The 18475-nt window shown below is 42.4% G+C and overlaps 1 protein-coding gene across 1 annotated transcript; it reads right to left on the reverse strand.

The window, feature by feature from the left end:
• Window positions 1-3337: 3337 nt before the first annotated feature.
• Window positions 3338-10585, reverse strand: LOC107533473 (acyl-coenzyme A thioesterase 1-like). The gene is made up of 3 exons (XM_087819315.1): window positions 9781-10585; window positions 6602-6804; window positions 3338-4511 (listed from the first exon to the last, which is right to left on the reverse strand). The coding sequence occupies exons 1-3, from the start codon at window positions 10364-10366 to the stop codon at window positions 3906-3908; spliced, it is 1395 nt and encodes a 464-aa protein (XP_087675441.1). The 5' UTR covers window positions 10367-10585; the 3' UTR covers window positions 3338-3905.
• Between the last annotated feature and the right edge of the window lie 7890 nt (window positions 10586-18475).

Raw genomic sequence — 18475 nt, forward strand, 5'->3', positions numbered from 1 at the left:
TTCCAGCCTCTCCCGTGGAAAAGGGTAGCTTTAAAAAAAACTTTTAGTGGATTATAACGTAAATACAGAAGAGTGCACAAATCCTGAAAATGTACACTTCGGCGAATTGTCACGTCCTGAACACAGCCGGGTAAGCAAGCACTCAGATGGAGAAACACACACATTGCCAGCGCTCCAGAACCACTTTCCCTTTCCCCAAAGTGCTCTATCCTGGCTCCCACAAAACCAGTTCGATTTTTTTCTGACTGCATTTAATGGGAATTAACCCTTCAGTGTGTTTTCATTAGTGTCTACCCCCTCCCCCCCTTTTTGGTTAATTCTCACCCGAGGATATATATTTTTAAATATTTTTAAAATTGATTTCAGAGAGAGAGGGAGAGAGAGAGAAACATCAATGTGAAACACAGGCCCATTGCCTCCTGCACACATCCTGGGCAGGGGGGATGGATCCGGCAACCCTGGTATGTGCTCTTGACTGGGAATCGAACCCGAGATCCTTTGGGGGGGAGCCGACTCTCTAACCACTGAGCCACACCAGCCAGGGCTTTAGTGTTTTTCTGCTTTTGCTTAGTGATGACACCAAGAACTGTTTCTATCTGCTCTGCCATTTGCAATATCAGAAGGTGTCTGTCAGAGTAATTGGGGTTTCATGCTTCTTTGTTCGTGTTTAGTGGGAAAGAGAGAGTTCCAAGTATGTCACTGAAGTCACATACTCTCCCCTGGATGGAATGTTGAGATTGGCTTAAGCCAAACAGGGGTCACCATCATTGATTGCCCTTGCTTCAGGGTGGAGTTAGCTTTCCTTGAAGCTCATAGGGCAGTATCAAAATGAAAATCAGGACCTCTTGTATAAGGAAGCCTGGTAATATATGCTGGCACCTGGCAGTATCCCTGAGAGCAGTGGAGGAGACCCGTTATGGTATTGATGGCTGTTTAGAGGCTCAAAGTGAAGCCAAGAAAGGAAATATGGGATTAACAGAAGTTATGACTATTAATGAGACTAATTATGGAATTTTGCAGTTGACTTTTAGAAGACTGTTGAGTACTTAGATTTGAACAAGGAATTTGACATTAGAAAATACATTTTAGGAAACAAGAAGAAATTAAGCACATAGCAGTATTTCACTGCAAGATGAAAATTCTCCTCCCTGTTTATCTTCAATTCTCAAAATCAAGTGGGGCTGAGAGACACTTTGGAAACAAGTCAGGTGAAGGGGCTCAGGGGATGCTACTTCCAAACATGTCATTTTGGCATATTGATTATTTTGAGCTAAAGGCACTTGAAAAACAGTAGGTGCAAAAAGGGCACTCATTCCTCCCCTTTCCCCTAAAAGCAGAAGATGAAATTCAGTTTTATCACCAGAAATAGGATTTAAGGCTGAGAGAATTCTGCACAAGATCGTGTTAAAATTTCTCTTCCTTTAGTTTCCCTGTATATTTTACTTTTCTACAGTTGCCACTGTTTAATCTAGTATATATGTACTTAGGTTTTGCAACTTCTTTGGGTCTTCGTTTTCTTGTAGAGACTTTATGTACATGTAAAAATAAAATTGGTGAGCTTTTTTCTTGTTCATCTGTTTTATGTCAATTTAATTCTCAGGCCCAACCAGAAACCCTAAGAGGACAGAGGTAAAGTTTCTGCCTAGCAGAAATTTTTGTGACATTGGAATAGTAACAAGTATTGAAATAGTGAACAAATGTATGTTGCCAAAATAGTGAGGAAAGTAAGAAGTCTGTGTCATGTTCCTAGAACCTGTTTCTGACGAATCTCTCAACAAGTATGGAAGATAGAATATTCTTGTCAGCTCAATCAGCACTCTGTCTTGACACTCTGAAGAGCTGATGCAGAGAAGAGATGCCCAAGAGTGATGGTGGCTGATTGCGAGGCTGAAGAAATCATCTATTTTTCTACACCAGACAGGGAATCATCTAATTTTTTTTTATTACTCAGGAAATGAAGTAAACTCAGTACCTGTGGTAATATCACCACAAAACTAAGACAAAAAATAAAAACAAAATATTGGACACTGATAGACTTCAACATGTCAGTAAAAAATAAAATTTTTTTTGGGAAAACTAAGAAATGACACCGGTTTGACAGTTTACATGTCCTTAAAGCTCCAGTGAGCTGGTTCAACTTTGCCACTACTCTCCACAGTTCCCAACTGGTTATCCTGCAGAGAGCACGGATGGGCTTTAAGAAAATTCATGATGCACCTTAAGAACACCACACTGTGTGTGTGAATGTGAGCAAATGTATACAAACGTGCATTCTACTGGGTGGATGAGAAGAGGCAGGAATTGATGGACAAATGGCTCTGCGCTCAAATAAAATGAAGAACCACAGAGATAAGGGAAGCAGCTTAACAAAGAGAGAAGAAACAGGATTTGGGGATACTGAGCCCCAGCTCTACATTTACTGTGTGAAGAACTTCTGAGACTCTGTTTCCTCATTGGTAAAATAAAGATTTCACCTGCCTTAAAGATTGGTGAGGATTAAATGACAAGCACACACATACAAGAAAAAGCTGACCAAACAAAAAGCACTGTACTGTTTTTGATTTTCAGGTGGAAAAATGTCAAGAATTACTTTATTAAAAAAGATAATTGAGGCCTGGCCAGGTGTGGCTCAGTGGCTGAGCATCTACCTAGGTTCCAGGAAATCCCCGTTCGATTCCCAGTCAGGGCACACGCCTGGGTTGCAGGCTCTGTCCCCAGTCCAGGACATGCAGGAGGCAGCCGATGAATGACAACTCTCTCATCATTGATGTTTCTACCTCTCTCTTCCTCTCTCTGAAATCAATATATATTAAAAAAATAAAAAGATAATTGAGAAACTAACACCATAATCATAAGTTAAGGCATTTTTAAATTTTAAATACATTAGGCTTTAAGAAAAGTGTAGTAAGCCTATTGTGGAACTATTTATTTATATCAGTGATGTAAATATTAAATCATTTATTTTCACATTAATCATTGTTAAAATCACTTATGTAATTCATCTAAATGTTTTGCCAGCTTTCAAAACAACTAAATCATAAAGGCCCATATGTGTAAACAGAAACATAACTTAAAATTTATTAGCAGTAGGAGAATACTTATTCATCCAAGGAGAAGATATCAAAGAACTGAAAATACATTTGCTATGAAAATTTTTAGTAGTTTTACATGTAAGTAGTAACCTAACTAGTAATTTACAGCTAAGATGTTCACTTCCATTCTTTTGTTTTGTTTTAAATATGGTTTTTTATTGATTTTAGAGAGAGAGGAAGGAGATAGAGAGGGAACGAGAAACATCCATGGAAGAGAAACATCGATGGGCTGCCTCCTGCACATCCACTACTGGGTATGGACTCCGAAACCTGGGCATGTGCCCTCACCTGGAATCTAACCTGTGACCTCTTAGTGCACTGAACGACGCTCAACCACTAAGACACACTGGCCAGAGCTGTTCACTTCCACTCTTAAAGGAAAACCTCAAATCTGATATTTTTGGTATTATGTGCTTTTCTTCTATGGTAGGTAATATTTTATTAATCAAATCTAATTATTAAACATATTCAACAAGTGATAGTAAATAATTAAGTCATTACTGAGCACCAATTATGTATGAGTCACTGTTAATCGGTGTTACTTTTCTTTCAGAACTAAAGCCTTGTGTGTTGGGAGAGACTAAAAGGTATGCCTTCTCCATCTGTTGTGTTTTCTACAGAATCACTTTCCTCCCAAACTGAAAAGGCACGTAGTTTATAAAAATCTTGAAAATTCATTGCTAAGTTTATTTTAACAGCGAGGAGGGAAAAACTCTAAAGTAATTATTAAAAAGAAAAAAACTACACTTACACACTAATTGCAACAGCTGTTCCCGGGATAAATTAGCATCAGAGATGCCACACAATCAAAGATTAAAGTGTTGGTGGGATTATCTCCTTTTCCCTACCCAAGTGTTTGTGGAAAAAAGTCTGGAGCTGCTTCCAAGCATCTTCCTGGGCCATGGCATGAGCCCTGGGCTCTCCTCCCCAAATGACAGGTCTACCCACTAAGGTGTGCAGGGAAGCCCGGCACATGGGAAAGTAAGGAGGCTCGATGTAGTGCCCCGTCCCTGGGTAACAGATGATCTGAGGCTTCTCCTTGCCATGGGCCTGTAAGCGTTTAGAGGCTTCATTAGCATAGAATTCACTCTTCCAGTTCTGGTCATCCTGACCTACAAGGAACAGGAAGCTGCTCTCAGCCCTTTCCACAGGAATGAAGCTCTTCTGGTCAGGTCCTTCCAAAGGGCTGTTCAGGGCATCCCTAATGTATGCAAAGCCATCTTTGGTTATCCTGATTCGACTTACGTTTAAACCTACAGGAGGCAGGGTCTCACCCTTATAGTGTAAGGCCCCTCCAACATTGGCCACGGAGCCATTGATTATGACTGCAGCGGTGATGCCCTTCAGAAACGAGGCCATGGAGAGGCAGAGCTCACCTCCTTTGGAAATCCCAAGCAGCCCAACTCCTGGACCCTTTACCTGCGATAAGGACAGAGGAAAAAGAATGAGTTCACCAACCAATCTGGTGAGTAGTGCCTGGAATTGGAAGTCAGTCAGAACTGAGCCTGAATCTGGCCTCTGCCATTTATCAAGGTTTGCATCCTGAGACACTTAGTTATTTTTCCTTTCTGTCTTCCTTTGCACAATTTCTACATCACCATTGTTGGTGACTTCAACAACCATGTGGGTGATCTACTAAATACTTTAGCCTCTCAGTTCCTTGACCTCCATACTTTCAGTGATCTTCTTTTCTACCCCTCCTCAGCCACCCATTCCGATTGTCATAACCTAAACCAAGTCATCATCAGTAAGTACCTCATCTCCAAAATCTGAGCTGCAAGCATTCTAGTCTCTGATCACCATCTTAAATACTTCCGGTTTAGCCATTTTAGTACCATCTGTTTCCATCACTTGTGACCTTGACTACCGCTTTTTTTTTGCTATCAGTATTTCTCTCATGGCCACTTCCCACCTCATCCAGCTTAGATTTCAAGCTTCACTGTTATTATCAATCCCTTGCAAGCACTCTTTACCAATACCTTTCTTCCTTTGGTCATACTTGCCTGGAAAAGTGATAATCTTGGTTAAACCCACCTATTCACTTCCTCTAGGCCTGCATTTGTACAAATGAACGTTGCCGGAGGGGGAAACTACACATTTGTGCTGGCAGATCTTTAATTTCATGACCACACATTTCAAACACGCATCTGTACTGCCCATCGGTCCTGCCACACTTCACCGTGTTTGCTTTTCACTTCTCCAGCCACAATTTCACACCTTCTCCTACCTTCTCAAGCCTCTTGAACCCCTCTCTATTCCTTCACTTCCAGCTCTTCATACGTCATGGAGAAAATAGAAGCTATCCAGTAGGAACTCTTCCTCATTTCCCCCTGCCAGATCTACTGAGTTCCAAATGAACGCAAGCTCTCTGCCTGCCTTCCTGCTTCCCAAAGAAGAATCTCTGTTCTGATCAAAGGCCATCCCTCTGCTTGGCTTGGGATCCCACCCACTCTCATTCTCATCACTTTGCTCCTACAACTACTACTCTCTCTCCCCTCCTTCATAACTTTCTTCTCTCCTGGCTCATTCCCATCAGTGTACTTCCTGCTCTAGTACCTCTTACATTTTAATAACCATTCCTTGACCCCACATCCACTTTGCCATAGTTTTCTACTCTCTTTCACAGCAAAATTTGTGGGAAAAGTCCCTAGTCGTTTTCTTTCTTGTCTCCTCCAGGGTAATTTGGGTTTGTGCTATTCTACAAGGACTGCTCTTGTCATAGTTACCACAGTCCTGTGTTACAAATGGCCATTTGATTGACCTCTCAACAGCAGTCTTTTTTTTTGTCCTCATGGCTTCTACAACAGCACCCTTGACTGGTTTCAAACATTTATTCCTCATGAAAGTATTAGGAATTAAATGATACTATTATCCCAGTTTTTCAAAGGAAGAAACAGAAGCTAGCCCCAGAGCAAGTATTTGGTGAAATCAAAACTCAGATTTAACTTTTCACTATACACATCTTATTCTGATTCCAGTAGACCCTGTCACTCATCTACCATGAGCTCTAACTGAATTGTAAAATAATCTTCTGACACCCTGAGCCTAGAACTCTCAAAAACATTTCTTAGTATGCAGGCTCTTTGGCCGTCAAATTCTTCCTTTAAAACAATACTGTTCTCTCATGGGGTGGGGGGGCAGCAGCAGGAGGAAAAGGGTTGTTAAACACAGACATTAAACTGGGTCTGTCTGGAGGCAGCGTCCTTTCCCCTTTCCCTCTACTTCCTGTGTCAAACCCAGGGTTCTCAAATGTGTTGGGGCTCATTATGAAATACTATAAACCACTAGAATTTAAAATTCCATAATGCCAACTGAGAACTTCTTTACTAGCAGGAAATATATCATAATAATACATAATTGCATAGAAACTGTCTATGAGAAGTGACTATAAAAAGTAGTGTGTTGGGGTAGGGAGTGGCTGTCATGAATTTGTCAAGTTCTTGAAAACCAAGAGCATTTATGAAGAGCACTCCTGATATGTAGACCACAAAACTTAGAAAAATTCCAACCTGAGGGTGATTAAGCAGGTAGTTCACAGCTTCTTCAAAGTACTCCAGATGGATGTTCTCCATGCCCTTGGGGAGGTCTTCATAGTTATAATAAGCCAGAGCCATCACAGCAAAACCCTTCCCAGCCAGCAGACTAGCTCGATATTCCGGAAGGCCACCTCCAGCTCCGTAAATGTCCACAATCCCAGGAAAGGGCCCAGGTTCTTTGGAAGAAACAAAGCACAAAACTAAACTATTCCTGAAACTCTTTACAGTGATGTCAAAACCATTTGTTTCCTGCTTGGTAATGTTAAAGTTTTCTATTGACAATCAGAAATGCTGAAAGACCCCCGGTCTTCAAAGATCCAGACAATGGCGTAGACTAAATCCACATCCCCCTCTACACCCAGAGTGTCAAAACCCCACAGATTTTTACAAAGATTGTGTATTATTTTTGTGATTAAAAATAATTTACAGACAATGAAAACAGCAAAATCATTTCCCTGTCCCCACAAAGTTGACAATGGCAAATGCTAGTGAGGGTGCAGAGCAATTGGAACCCTCATACATTGCTGGTGGAAATGCAAAAGGATACAGCCACTTTGGAAAACAGTTGGACAATTTCGTATAAAGTTAAACATACACTTAGCATGTGATCTGGCAATCTCACTCCTAGGTATATCTACCTAGGAGAAATGAAAACTTGTGTTCACACAAAAACTTGTATGCACGTGTTTGGAGTGACTTTATTCATAATCTTCAAAGACTTAAACCACGGTGGTGCATCCATATAATGGGGTACTACTAGAGCAAGAAGAAGGAACTACTGATACGCAGGACAACACAAATGCATCTCCAATGCTTTACGCCAGACAAAGGGCTACATACCCTGTATGGTTCCATTTACTGGATATTTCCACCATTTACATAAAAAGTTTGTATTTAACATGAAAATTTAAAGAATAATAATAAAGCAAACACTTTATACCCACCATTTTTTAAAAAATCACTTAGTGCTAACCATCAAAAGTCCCTGACTATCTGTGCTTACCTCCCTTTCCACTGTCCTGGACTTTATTCTCTTGATTTCTTTACCATATTACAACTTATGTGTGTGCTTTAAACAGTATTTTGTTTATTGTGCCTATTTTTTGAATCTTATCTAAATGGAATGAAATTGAATGTATTGTTCAGAGACTTGATTATTTCATTCAACAGTTTTTGAGATTCATTCATGTTGATTCCTGAAGCTGTAGTTCAGTCGCTTTTGCTGCTCAAAATATACTTCAGTTTGCCATTTCTACTGTTGATGGACATTTGGGCTGTTTGCAGTTGTTTTTGCTCTTAAAACAATACCTCTTGGTGCACATGTACTAGGAGTAGAATGATACAGTCTACTTTCTAAGTAAAAAATTGTTGCCCTAGCCAATTTTGTTCGGTGGTTAGAACGTTGGCCCACTGACTGAAGGGTCCTGGGTTCAATTCCAGCCAAGGGCATATACCTCAGTTGCAGGCTCAATCCCCACCCAGGTCAGGAGGCAACCAATTGATGTTTCTCACTAACATCGATGTCTCTCTCTCTCTCTCTCCCTCTCTCCCTCTCCCCCATTCTCTCTGAAAAGCAATGGAAAAAATAGCCTCAGGTGAAGATTAAAAAAAAAAAAATGTTTCCAGCCCTGGCCCAGTGGTTAGAGCGCTGGTCCATGGACTGAAGGGTCAAATATTCGATTCCAGGTCAAGGGCACATACCTGGGTTGCAGTTTTGATCCCTGGCCCTAGTTGAAGCGTGTGCAGGAGGCAACCAATTAATGTGTTTCTCACATCAATGTTTCTCTCTGCTTCCTCTCTCTCGACCTTCCACTCTCTCTAAAAAAAAAAATAATAATAATAATGGAAAAAATATCCTCTGGTGAGGATTAACAACAATAAAAAATTGTTTCCAGGGGTAGATGAATATATTCCTTTTAGCAGTATGAATTCCCTTTCCTCTGCATACTTGTTAACAATTAGTAATATTAGACTTCTAAATTTTGGCAAATTTTGAGGGTGTGAAATGTGTAGTTTTATTTTGTGTTTCCCTGATTCCTAATAGGATGAGCATTATTTTTTTTAATCCTCACCTGAGGATATGTTTATTGATTTTAGAGCGAGAGGAAGGAAGGGGGAGAGAGAGAAACATCGGTGTGAGAGACAAACATCTGTCTGCTCCTGTACACACCCCGACCTGGAATTGAACCCTCAGCCTAGGTATATGCCCTGATTGAGACTAGAACCCCCAATGCTCCAATTGACAGCCACTCAGCCAGGGTAAGATAAGCATATTTTTATTTATTCATTGGCCAATTGCTCTTTATGTAATGGAAAAATTATCCAATAATTTCAGAAGATTTCCAGTTAATAGCAAGAGGCCTTCATCCTTCATGCTAATTTTCTTAAGCCTTAATGTACTGTGGGAATTATAAGCAAAGTTTTAAAATTGAGAAACCTTTAAGAAATTAAAAACTGAAGCTCCCTATAAATGGTTTTTAAAAAATTACAACTGTCTTTTCCATATATATATTGGTTAATCCTCACCGAAGGATATTTTTTCCACTTTAAAAACTATATATATCTTTACTGATTTCAGAGAGAGGACGGGAGAAGGAGAGTTGAAACATCAGTGAGAGAGTTGTCACTGATCAGCTGTTTCCTGCATGCCTCCTGCTGGGGATGGAGCCCGCAACCAGACCGGGAATCTAACCGGGTGTCCTGGATCCTAGGTCCAAGCTCAACCGCTGGCCTCCATTTTTTTTTTTTTTTTTAAAGACAGTGTAAGGGAGGGAGGGAGTGGGGAGAGAGACATCATGAGAGAGAGAAACATCAGTCAGCTGCCCTCCGCACGTGCTGCAACTGGGAATCAAACCTGCAACCAAAGCATGTGCCACGACCAGGAATCCTACCGCTCGGTGTACAGCACGACTCCCAACCAAGTGAACTACTCCACCAACCGAGCCGCTCTTGCCAAGCAGGAAATACTTTCATTGGCCTCCCAGTTTGGGAAGGGCAGAGCCACCTTCCCAGCCAGCCTCACATTCCCTTCCTGTCTGCTTGACGTTTCACGGCCCAGCAGACCTCCGGAACATGGGGAGCTACTTCCATCCTCTGGATAGAAGCGGAGGAGGTAAGAAAAAAGCGGGAAGAAATGGAAGCGGGTCACTCACCTGGCGGCAGGAAGAGCGTGGCGCGCACCCGGCCCGCGCGCACCGGCTCCCGCCGCACCCCGGGCGCGAGGAAGTGGCGCTCGTGCACCGCCCGACCGAGGAGCCGCCCGCCCTCGGGCTCGTGGCCGTCGAGCACCTCCAGCTCCACGGAGAAAGGCGTCTGCACGTCCCGCTTTATCAGACGCAGGCCGGGCTTCTCGGCCTCCAGGGCCCAGAGGAGCCCCATGGGCTCGATCCCGGGGAAGCTGCCGCCCAGCGCGGGCGCGCGCGCCAGGTCCAGCTCGCCGCGGGCGTCCGCGCTGTAACGGGCGTGGGCCCGGAAGAGCGCGCCCTTCTCGTCGCGCAGGGACGATCGCAGCGTGACCCGCTGCCCCGCAGCCAGGTCGCTGACGGTGATGCGCACGGGCTCGTCCCAGCTGCAGCGGCCCCCGGGCTCCACCGTCACTGTCGCCGCCATCCGGACAGTGGCCCCAGAGACCGGGTCACCAGGCCTCAAGTTTGTAGGCCTGGGCAGCCATGCCCAACCTCTCAGGCCCCATCGGCAGAGTCCAGGTGCTCGCAGGACAGCGGGAGATGAGGCCATCATTTTGCCGCTTAACTTCAGACCTCGGATCAACTTCACAGGGCTGGGGAGAAAGAACTGGTTAGAGAGCCTCTAATGGCAGGCCGTCTATCTGCAGACTGAGCGCCCAAAGGGGCAGAGCAGACGGCTAAACAGAGCCGGGAGGGCCAGCGTCCTGCCAATCGTTAATAACCTACTTTTGAAAGTAAGAGCGGTCAGCCCAGACAGCGTGACGCAACGGTGGGGATTCCAGGCCGGCGCACGAGGCCAGATTGCGGGCTCGGTCCCCAGTAGGGGGCGTGCAGGAGGCAGCCAATGAGGTTTCTCACTTAGAGGCTTTTCTCTCTATCCCGTTCCCTTTCTCTCTCTCAAACCAATAAAAAGAAGCAAGGCCTCTCCAGTATGACTTATGTAGAAAATTATTTAGCAACAAGTCTAACCTCATTAAACATAGAAGAACTCACGGTGAAAAAAAACACCCAATAAAAACATTAAAAAAAAATAGATCAGACGCACATGAACTTGCTCAAAGCCTCCTGGCTGAAAAATCTCCACTTTATTTGGGAAAGAATTTCTTCTGCCTCTCAAAAGCAATTGGCCTGTGCAGTGGGCTGTACCAGGGTTGCGACTGAAGGAACCTGGCACAAAGCCGTCTCCAGAACCCATTCTGGCTGGCTAAGGAGTTCAGGACTAGAATTGAGTTTTACCACTCTGTTGATAATAATCATAGGTCTTTTCTTTTAACATGTGCATCATGGTATTTTGTTTGTATTATTTGTACATATGCTTATCTTCCACACCTTGCCACATCTAAGGGGCCTGGCATATTGCTGTGGGACCTCAGCGTCATTACTTTTAAGGGTTAAAATAGCCGAATGAGGTAATAATTATTGTTGTATACTGGACTCATATTGTTTCATATAGGCAAACGGTATTGTATCTCCTCATCCTGGATGTGAGGTGAAAACCTTTTCCTACTTTTCATAAATTATAGATTTTACACTGTGGTAGATTTTGTTTTTTCATCAAACTTCAGGCCTCTTCCAAGACCTTGTACTTGATTTTACATTCATAATTTCATGTTCTTTTTATTAGAGAAATCTGCAAACTGTATAAACTTTAAGCCCCCTGTTGACCTCAAACAACTTGTTAATCTAAATTGTCAGGAGGCAAAAATCAATAAGAAAAGCATTTATTTAGGATTTAAAGGAGTTGCAAATCTGGGCACACTGGTTCAGGTAGCAACCCAAACCAGAGAAGAAAACTCGGGGTTTTTTAAAAAGCATAAGGGAAGGTTTGCATAAATCATTCATAAAGAATTTAAATTGGTGCTGGCAACAGAAAGCTAACCTTGGCTAAACATAATTAACGGCTAAAGCTATCACTAAGTAAAAGTCCATCTTTGTGAGGAGCTGCAGGTGTTCTTGCAGCATCCTAGTATATTTACAGTTTTGCCCACTTCAAAAGTTCATGTACTGTCCAGTAAGGATATGCATAAGACACATTTCCTTAATGGCCTCTTGGCTCTGTTTTAAAGCTCCTTAATATAAGTGACTCCATTTTATTTCACATTTGACAAAATAGAGAGCTAGATATTTCTCCAGAAAAATGGCTTTATTTGGGAACAATGAAAACTTGCAATTTGGGACATGCAGGCTAAAGGTAAACCACTGCAAGTCCAGAAAAACAAAGGAGAGAAATGCTCTTTTATGGACCTGGGAGGGGCAAAGTGTGTTGCTTAAAGTCTCCATCTCCCTGGAGTGCACTGTGAAGATTTATCTACCAGAATGGTTAAATTTTTTTATTATTTTTTTTAAAATATATTTTTATTGATTTTAGAGAGGGAGAGGGAGAGAGAGAAATATCAATGTGAAAGAGAAGCATTGGTTGCCTCCTGCACGCACCCCCAACCAGGGATTGAACCTGCAATCCAGGCATGTGCCCTGACTGGGAATTGAACAAGGGACCCTTCAGTGCACAGATAACACTCAACGAACTGAGCAAGACTGGCCAGGCTTAATTACTATTTTCTAATCCTCACCCAAGGATATGTTTTTATTGATTTTAATAAGGAAGGGAGAGACAGAGAAACACTGATGTGAGAGAGAAACATCAATCAGAACATGTATCGGTAGCCTCCTATATGCATCCTGGCTGGGGACCCAACTTGCAACCTGGGTATGTGCTCTGACTGGGAATCAAACCCAAGACCCTTTGGTGCACAGGAGGATGCTTCAACCAACTGAGCCACACTGGCCAGGGTTTTTTTTGGGGGGGGGGGTTTGAAGGTATGCTTATTAAAGCTGGGGACAGTAAAACAAGGAAGGGCCTAGAATAGAAGAAGCAACAGAAGAGAGACTAGGAGGGGAAATGAGCCTAGGCTGGGCTGCTTTGGCTCACTGAGAAGTCAGAGAAAAGGGGGTCTTGGACACAGATTCAGAGGGTTAGCTCAGGACGAGCTGCAGCTGTGCATTGATCCCCTGGTTGCAAGTCTCCTAGGGTCCCTTAGAGTTTAGGAGATGCACGCCTTTGAGGGAAGAAGAAGGGGAAGAGAAAAGCATGGACATGCTCCCAGGAGGGAGAGTGCTCCAAATATGGTTAATTTTGATAGAAGCAATTAGGCCTTTACAGTATTGAAGTATATTTCTTTTTATCAGCTGTGGATCAAAACAGGCAGGGGCGAGGTGCATTGAGTGTTCTGTGACTATATCAGAGGATGAGAGTTTATGAGTTCCAAAGGAGATGAATCTGAGGTTTGGAAGGACCAAGGACAATCCTTTCGGCCAAGGTACTTGGAGGATCTCTACAAATTTTGCCAGTTGAGTCTTAACAATGCCATAGTGCATTCAACTAAACCTGAGGTTGAGGCAGAGACTTGTCAACACACCTGATGGCTAAAATGGGTTCCCCAATCACTATGGAGTTCAAGAAGGGTTCCCCAGGTAGGGATAATCTTTTCCAAAAGCACTTTAGCCACAGAAGAGGTAGTAGCCTGTCTACAAGGGAAAGCTTCAGTCTAGTGAGAAAACATACACACCATGACTAAAATATATTTTTATTAGTGAGACAGGGAAGCTGTATGAAATCCATTTGTCAAACCTCAAATTGTCCATTAGGCAATTTAAAATGTCCAGGAGCCGTGCAAAACAGGCTTCCCTGGGTTGTATTTTGGATAAGTAGGACAAGTGAGGTAGGCAAACTTTGTGGCCTTATTAACATTTTCCCACCAATAATGATTTGTGAATGTTACCATTTTGCCAGTGGACCAATGGTTGAATGCATGTACAGTAGTTAGGAGTGGGAATTTTAGAGTTTCCAGTATTTCTATCAGAAAAAAACATGACTATTATAATTAAATAGGGTTTTAAAATTTTTTTGTGGTAATACACAAGATTTACCATTTAAAAATGTATGGTTAAATACATTTACATTGTTGTGCAACTATCACCACTACCCATCTCCCAAACTATTTCATCATCCAAACAAACCCTGTACCCATTGAACAGTACCTCTTCACTCTCCCCCTTCCCCCAAGCCCTGTAAATCCACTGTCTGTCTCTATAAAGGTAACTATTCTAAGTACCTCATATAAGTGGAGGCCTACGGTATTTGGAGGCTTTATTTCACTTAGCATGACTTCCAGGTTCATCCATATGTAAGAACTTCATTCCTTTTTAAGTTTGAGTAATATTCTATTGTATATATATCACATTGTGTTTATCCACTCACCCATCAATGGATACTTTTTGACTATTGTGAATATGTTGCTGTGAACATGGGTGTATAAATATTTATGAGCCCCTGCTTTTAATTCTTTTGTGTATATACCCAGAAGTGAAATTATTGGATCACATGGTAATTCTGTGTAATTTTTTGAGGAACCTTAGCCAAGGTTTTAATATTTAATTTTTTTAAGTCTTAGTATTGCCCAACTGGTGTGGCTCAGTTGGTTGGGCATCGTTCTGTGCACCAAGAGGTCGCTGGTTCAATTCCCGGTCAGGGCACATGCCCAGGATGCTGGCTTGATCCCCGGTAGGGGACATGCAGGAGGCGGCCAATTGATGCTTTGTTCTCACATGGGTGTTTCTCTCTCTTCCTCTCCCTTCCTCTCTCTGTAAAAAATCATTTAAAATATATTTTTTAAATACAGGGTTTGAAGAGTTCTCTTATAACAAGAGTAGTATTTCCTGATAATCTAGCCAGGATCTGGGAAGCAGGGGAGATGGAATTGAACTGTGTAAAAGAAGCAGATTAAATAGGCAGAGATGAAAGGGGAATGGAAAAGGCCCAAAGACTTTACAATTTGTTCTATCAGCCCGGTCATCTGAAGCATGGCAGAGTTGGGTGTTCATGTGTTCCCTGGTTTGCCAAGACTCTGTAGGACTTATGAACTCCTGTGGGGGAAAATATTGACCTCCATAGACCTTATTTTTCAAAGGATGACCAAGAACTCCATTTTGCCACCCATCAATAAATACAATGCAAATTCCCAAAGCTTAGCTCACAAAGGAGGAAATAAATAACTGAAAATACCCCTGATTGAACCCCAGGTTCTGTGAGTAGACTCATGGAATTCTAAAAAGGTGGCTGCTAAGTAACCAATGTAAACAGTTTTGGAACCTAAGAAACTAAGGAAGGTTTGAGATGCAGAATCTTGCTTCCCTTTGAAGATTGTATTGTGAGAGGCTATTTTGAAGGTAATTCAAAACACTGCTGTTTCACCAGTGTCTGAAAGGAGCTTATTAGCTCAGCTGAATGATGAGAGACAGTTTAAAGTAGCTGAAAAGATTTGGAATTAGGTGTCAAAAGGGGTCAGTATTGCTTCAGGTGCTAACCAGTACTGTGATCTTAGTTATTATGTCTCTTCTCTCTGGGCCTCAGTTTTGATATCTGTAAGATAAAAGAGTAGGAACAGATCATCTTTGCGGCAGCTTCCAGAGTAATCTCAGGAGATAGCAGTATGTCTCTGTGAGTGCATGGCAAGGAATGGGGACTAGAAAGTAGAGGGGAGAAATAAAGAAAACTTCTGATGAGAAAGAAGCAACAAAGGGGATTTGAAACAAGTCAGATTAAAAGGCTGTAGACCCTGATCCCACTCTCCCCACCAACCAAGCTTCCTTTATACATTCCAGATTCCTCTGGGGCTATGGTTTCTTTAATATGCATAAAAATCTCTGAGAGCTTGTCAAAATGCAGTTTTCTAGGCCTCACTTGCAGCCTACTGAATCAATAAAATACTCATTTTAATAAGCTCCTCAGGTAATCTTGAAGCAGAGGGTCCTTTAACCATATCTGACACTCAGAAGCTGACTGTGCCCTCTTGGGCACTACTTTAGACCTTCAGAATCTGTGGGTGGAGGTGAGACTGGATTACTTTTTTAAAGCTCTCAGAAGTGAACTGTGCTAAGGTTTATTGCTTTTTAGCCTTTTCTTCTGTGGCAGTTTCTACTGCTTTAATAACAGAAGGAAGAAAGCAAGATATTACTCTTTTCAGCACATATTATTCAGCCCACTTCAACAACCTCTGCAGAATGACAACAGCAGACCCAGGGGGTGAGCGTGGAGAACTGGGAAGGTGAATAGAAGTGGAACTGAATTGGGAACCTCTGAGAGACCACTCGTTTTGAGTCTGGATTCTTATGTCAGGTTTTAACTGAAGGCATGTGGCTTAACCCTTCCAACCCCACCAGAGAGAACGCTGGTTGGTTGCTGCTTACCAGATGGCAGGGCCTCGTCTGCAGTTATGCCAGGTCTGAATAACTGTAGGATGCCGTTTATTCAGCTTCCACTGTCAGTGCACAAAGGCACCTGAGGCCTGCCGCTCTGCTTTTGGTTCTTAAGGGCTGTTTGTTGGGAGAGAGGACCCTGCCTCCCAGTGTCGGTCTGGGTAACATTTAAGTTTGGATAATATGACTATGGAGCCTCCAAACTCCATCCGTAGACTTTTCCTTCCCTCTCTATGCACCTTCCCTTTTTTTAATCCTCACCTGAGGGTATATTTATTGATTTGAAGGGGGGGGGAGAAAGAGAAAGAGAAACATCGATTGTCTCCCATAAGCTCCCTGACCGGGGACCAAACTCACAACCTAGGTATGTGCCCTGACTGGGAATCGAACCTGCAACCTTCCTGGTGTACGGGACGATGCTACAACCAACTGAGCCACCCAGCTGGAGCTATGCACCATCTCTTTTAATTGCCTACGTACGGCTCAGTGCTACTCAGCTGTTCCCTAAGTGCCCAGTGCATCTAACTGGGACCCTAGAGACGTGCCTTCTGAGGACAATAGTCCCAAGGAAACATGGCTGGGAAGTGCAGAATCTGGCCTTACACTTCTCTTCTGACTCTAAATCCATCCAGGAGAAGCCTCTTCAGACCAAACCGTACAACATTTTGTCCTGTCCCCGTTCCTCTTCAAAACATATCTATCCTGTGTTTTCTTCCTTTTCAACAAGCCATTATATTAGATCAGGGGTGGGGAACACATGGCCCCAGGGCCTTATATGGCCCTTGAAATCATTTGGTCTGGCCCTGCCAAGACAACCACAGGCAGGACTCAAAATTCAATAAATCTAGGAGCCTTTTTCATAGCTGATTTTTAAAGTGATAATTTTGTATGGCCTGTGAATGATGTTATAAATACCCAATGGCCCTTGGCAGAAGAAAGTTTCCCCAACCCTATATAACTATTCCTTGATAATTTATAGTAATTAATAATGATAACGATAACATGATATTCTTTCTGGAATGTTGACATTGTAACCAAAGATTTTTTATGTCCCAGGCTAACATGCATATATCTGAGGATATCATTCCATGTAGGTAGTCATCTTGGGATGAAACCAGTCCTTCTCCTATTTTTAAGTGTTTAGGATCAAAATGCCTCCTGCCTTAGGAACAAGTTATTGACACACTGATATGTTAAGAATTATAAAATATTCAATTAGGCAATACACAGGGCAGGAGAACACTAATATTGTTTGCATCTAAAAGTTCATTTGCAACCAATGAAAGGAGGCACTGTTTCAGGAAAAATATCACCCTGTGATCATCTTCTGCCATCACCCTAACTTTTCTAGCCTAACTTTTTAAATACGGCCATGTTGCCTTCATGGTTGTGAAGAGGTAGAACAACCAAATTCCATCTAATGTGCAAAAAATCCTAGAGGAATATCATATCAATCATGTGTGACTTGATTTGAGTGAAGTTATCAATTCTGGCCTAGTGACATCTAGGTAAAAGCTGGCCCTTAACAAAAAGAAATCCACCAAGAGATGAGATTTAATACACAGAAGCCAGTGAGATAAATCAAGCCCTAGGGAGAGAAGGCACTGTGCTGAGTGTTATAAAATAAGTCAGATCTGAGCCAAAGGACACTTTGTGCACAGGGCAAACAAGGCAGGCGTTGGCACTAAGCATAACGGGACACAGATAATGTCCCCCAGGGAATGGCAAGGCCAGCACAGTGAGTGGTAGATAGTGGAGCTTGAACCAAAGCTAGTGCTGCACAGAGGTAAAGTGCTCCAGAACTGGGATCTGGCAGCTTGTGTTTGAAGCCTCACTTCTCTACTTACGGCATGTGTGATCTGAAGTAATTTATCTACCTCTTTGAGCCTCAGCTTCTTCCCATAGGAAATAAAGACCATAATATCTTTCCTATGTAAAGCCCTTAGCAAAGTACTCCCTAATTGTCAATTATCATTATTAGGCCAAGGAAGTGCTTTGGAAGGAAGTGTTTTTTTAAGCACTAAATCTAGGCAATGGTCCTCTACAGTGTTTTCCATGCCAGCCGAAACCTGAAGACAGTTTGCCTAGTAAATAATGAAGGTGATTTAACGTGATTTACCCACTTGATAAAATATTTTGCAGCTGTTAAATATTCTAACAATGACGACTATAAACAATATGGAAAAGAACCAGGTGATTCTGAAGGCTAGTGGAGACAGAAGACACGGTTACTGGGCAATGCAGTTAGAGCCACATATTTAATAATGTGAAGTGTCACAGGATTAAAAGTTAAAATAACGGTATGGGCTAGAAGTAACTTATAAATTTTTGTATGCATGGAGGCCCAGATAGGTCAAGGAAGAGTTACAGAGCAGGCAGGAATTGAGTTGGGCCTGGAAGAGTGGAT

Source organism: Miniopterus natalensis, chromosome 1, assembly GCF_054644295.1.
Source record: "Miniopterus natalensis isolate mMinNat1 chromosome 1, mMinNat1.hap1, whole genome shotgun sequence".
In the NCBI taxonomy this organism is placed as follows: Eukaryota; Metazoa; Chordata; class Mammalia; order Chiroptera; family Miniopteridae; genus Miniopterus; species Miniopterus natalensis.

Coding starts and splice junctions, on each gene's coding strand:
- LOC107533473 (XM_087819315.1), bottom strand. CDS start 10,366: ATGATGGCCTCATCTCCCGCTGTCCTGCGAGCACCTGGACTCTGCCGA. Junction 6,805..9,780: donor CACGCTCTTCCTGCCGCCAG/GTGAGTGACCCG, acceptor TTTCTTCCAAAG/AACCTGGGCCCTTTCCTGGG. Junction 4,512..6,601: donor ACCTGCTTAATCACCCTCAG/GTTGGAATTTTT, acceptor TCCTTATCGCAG/GTAAAGGGTCCAGGAGTTGG.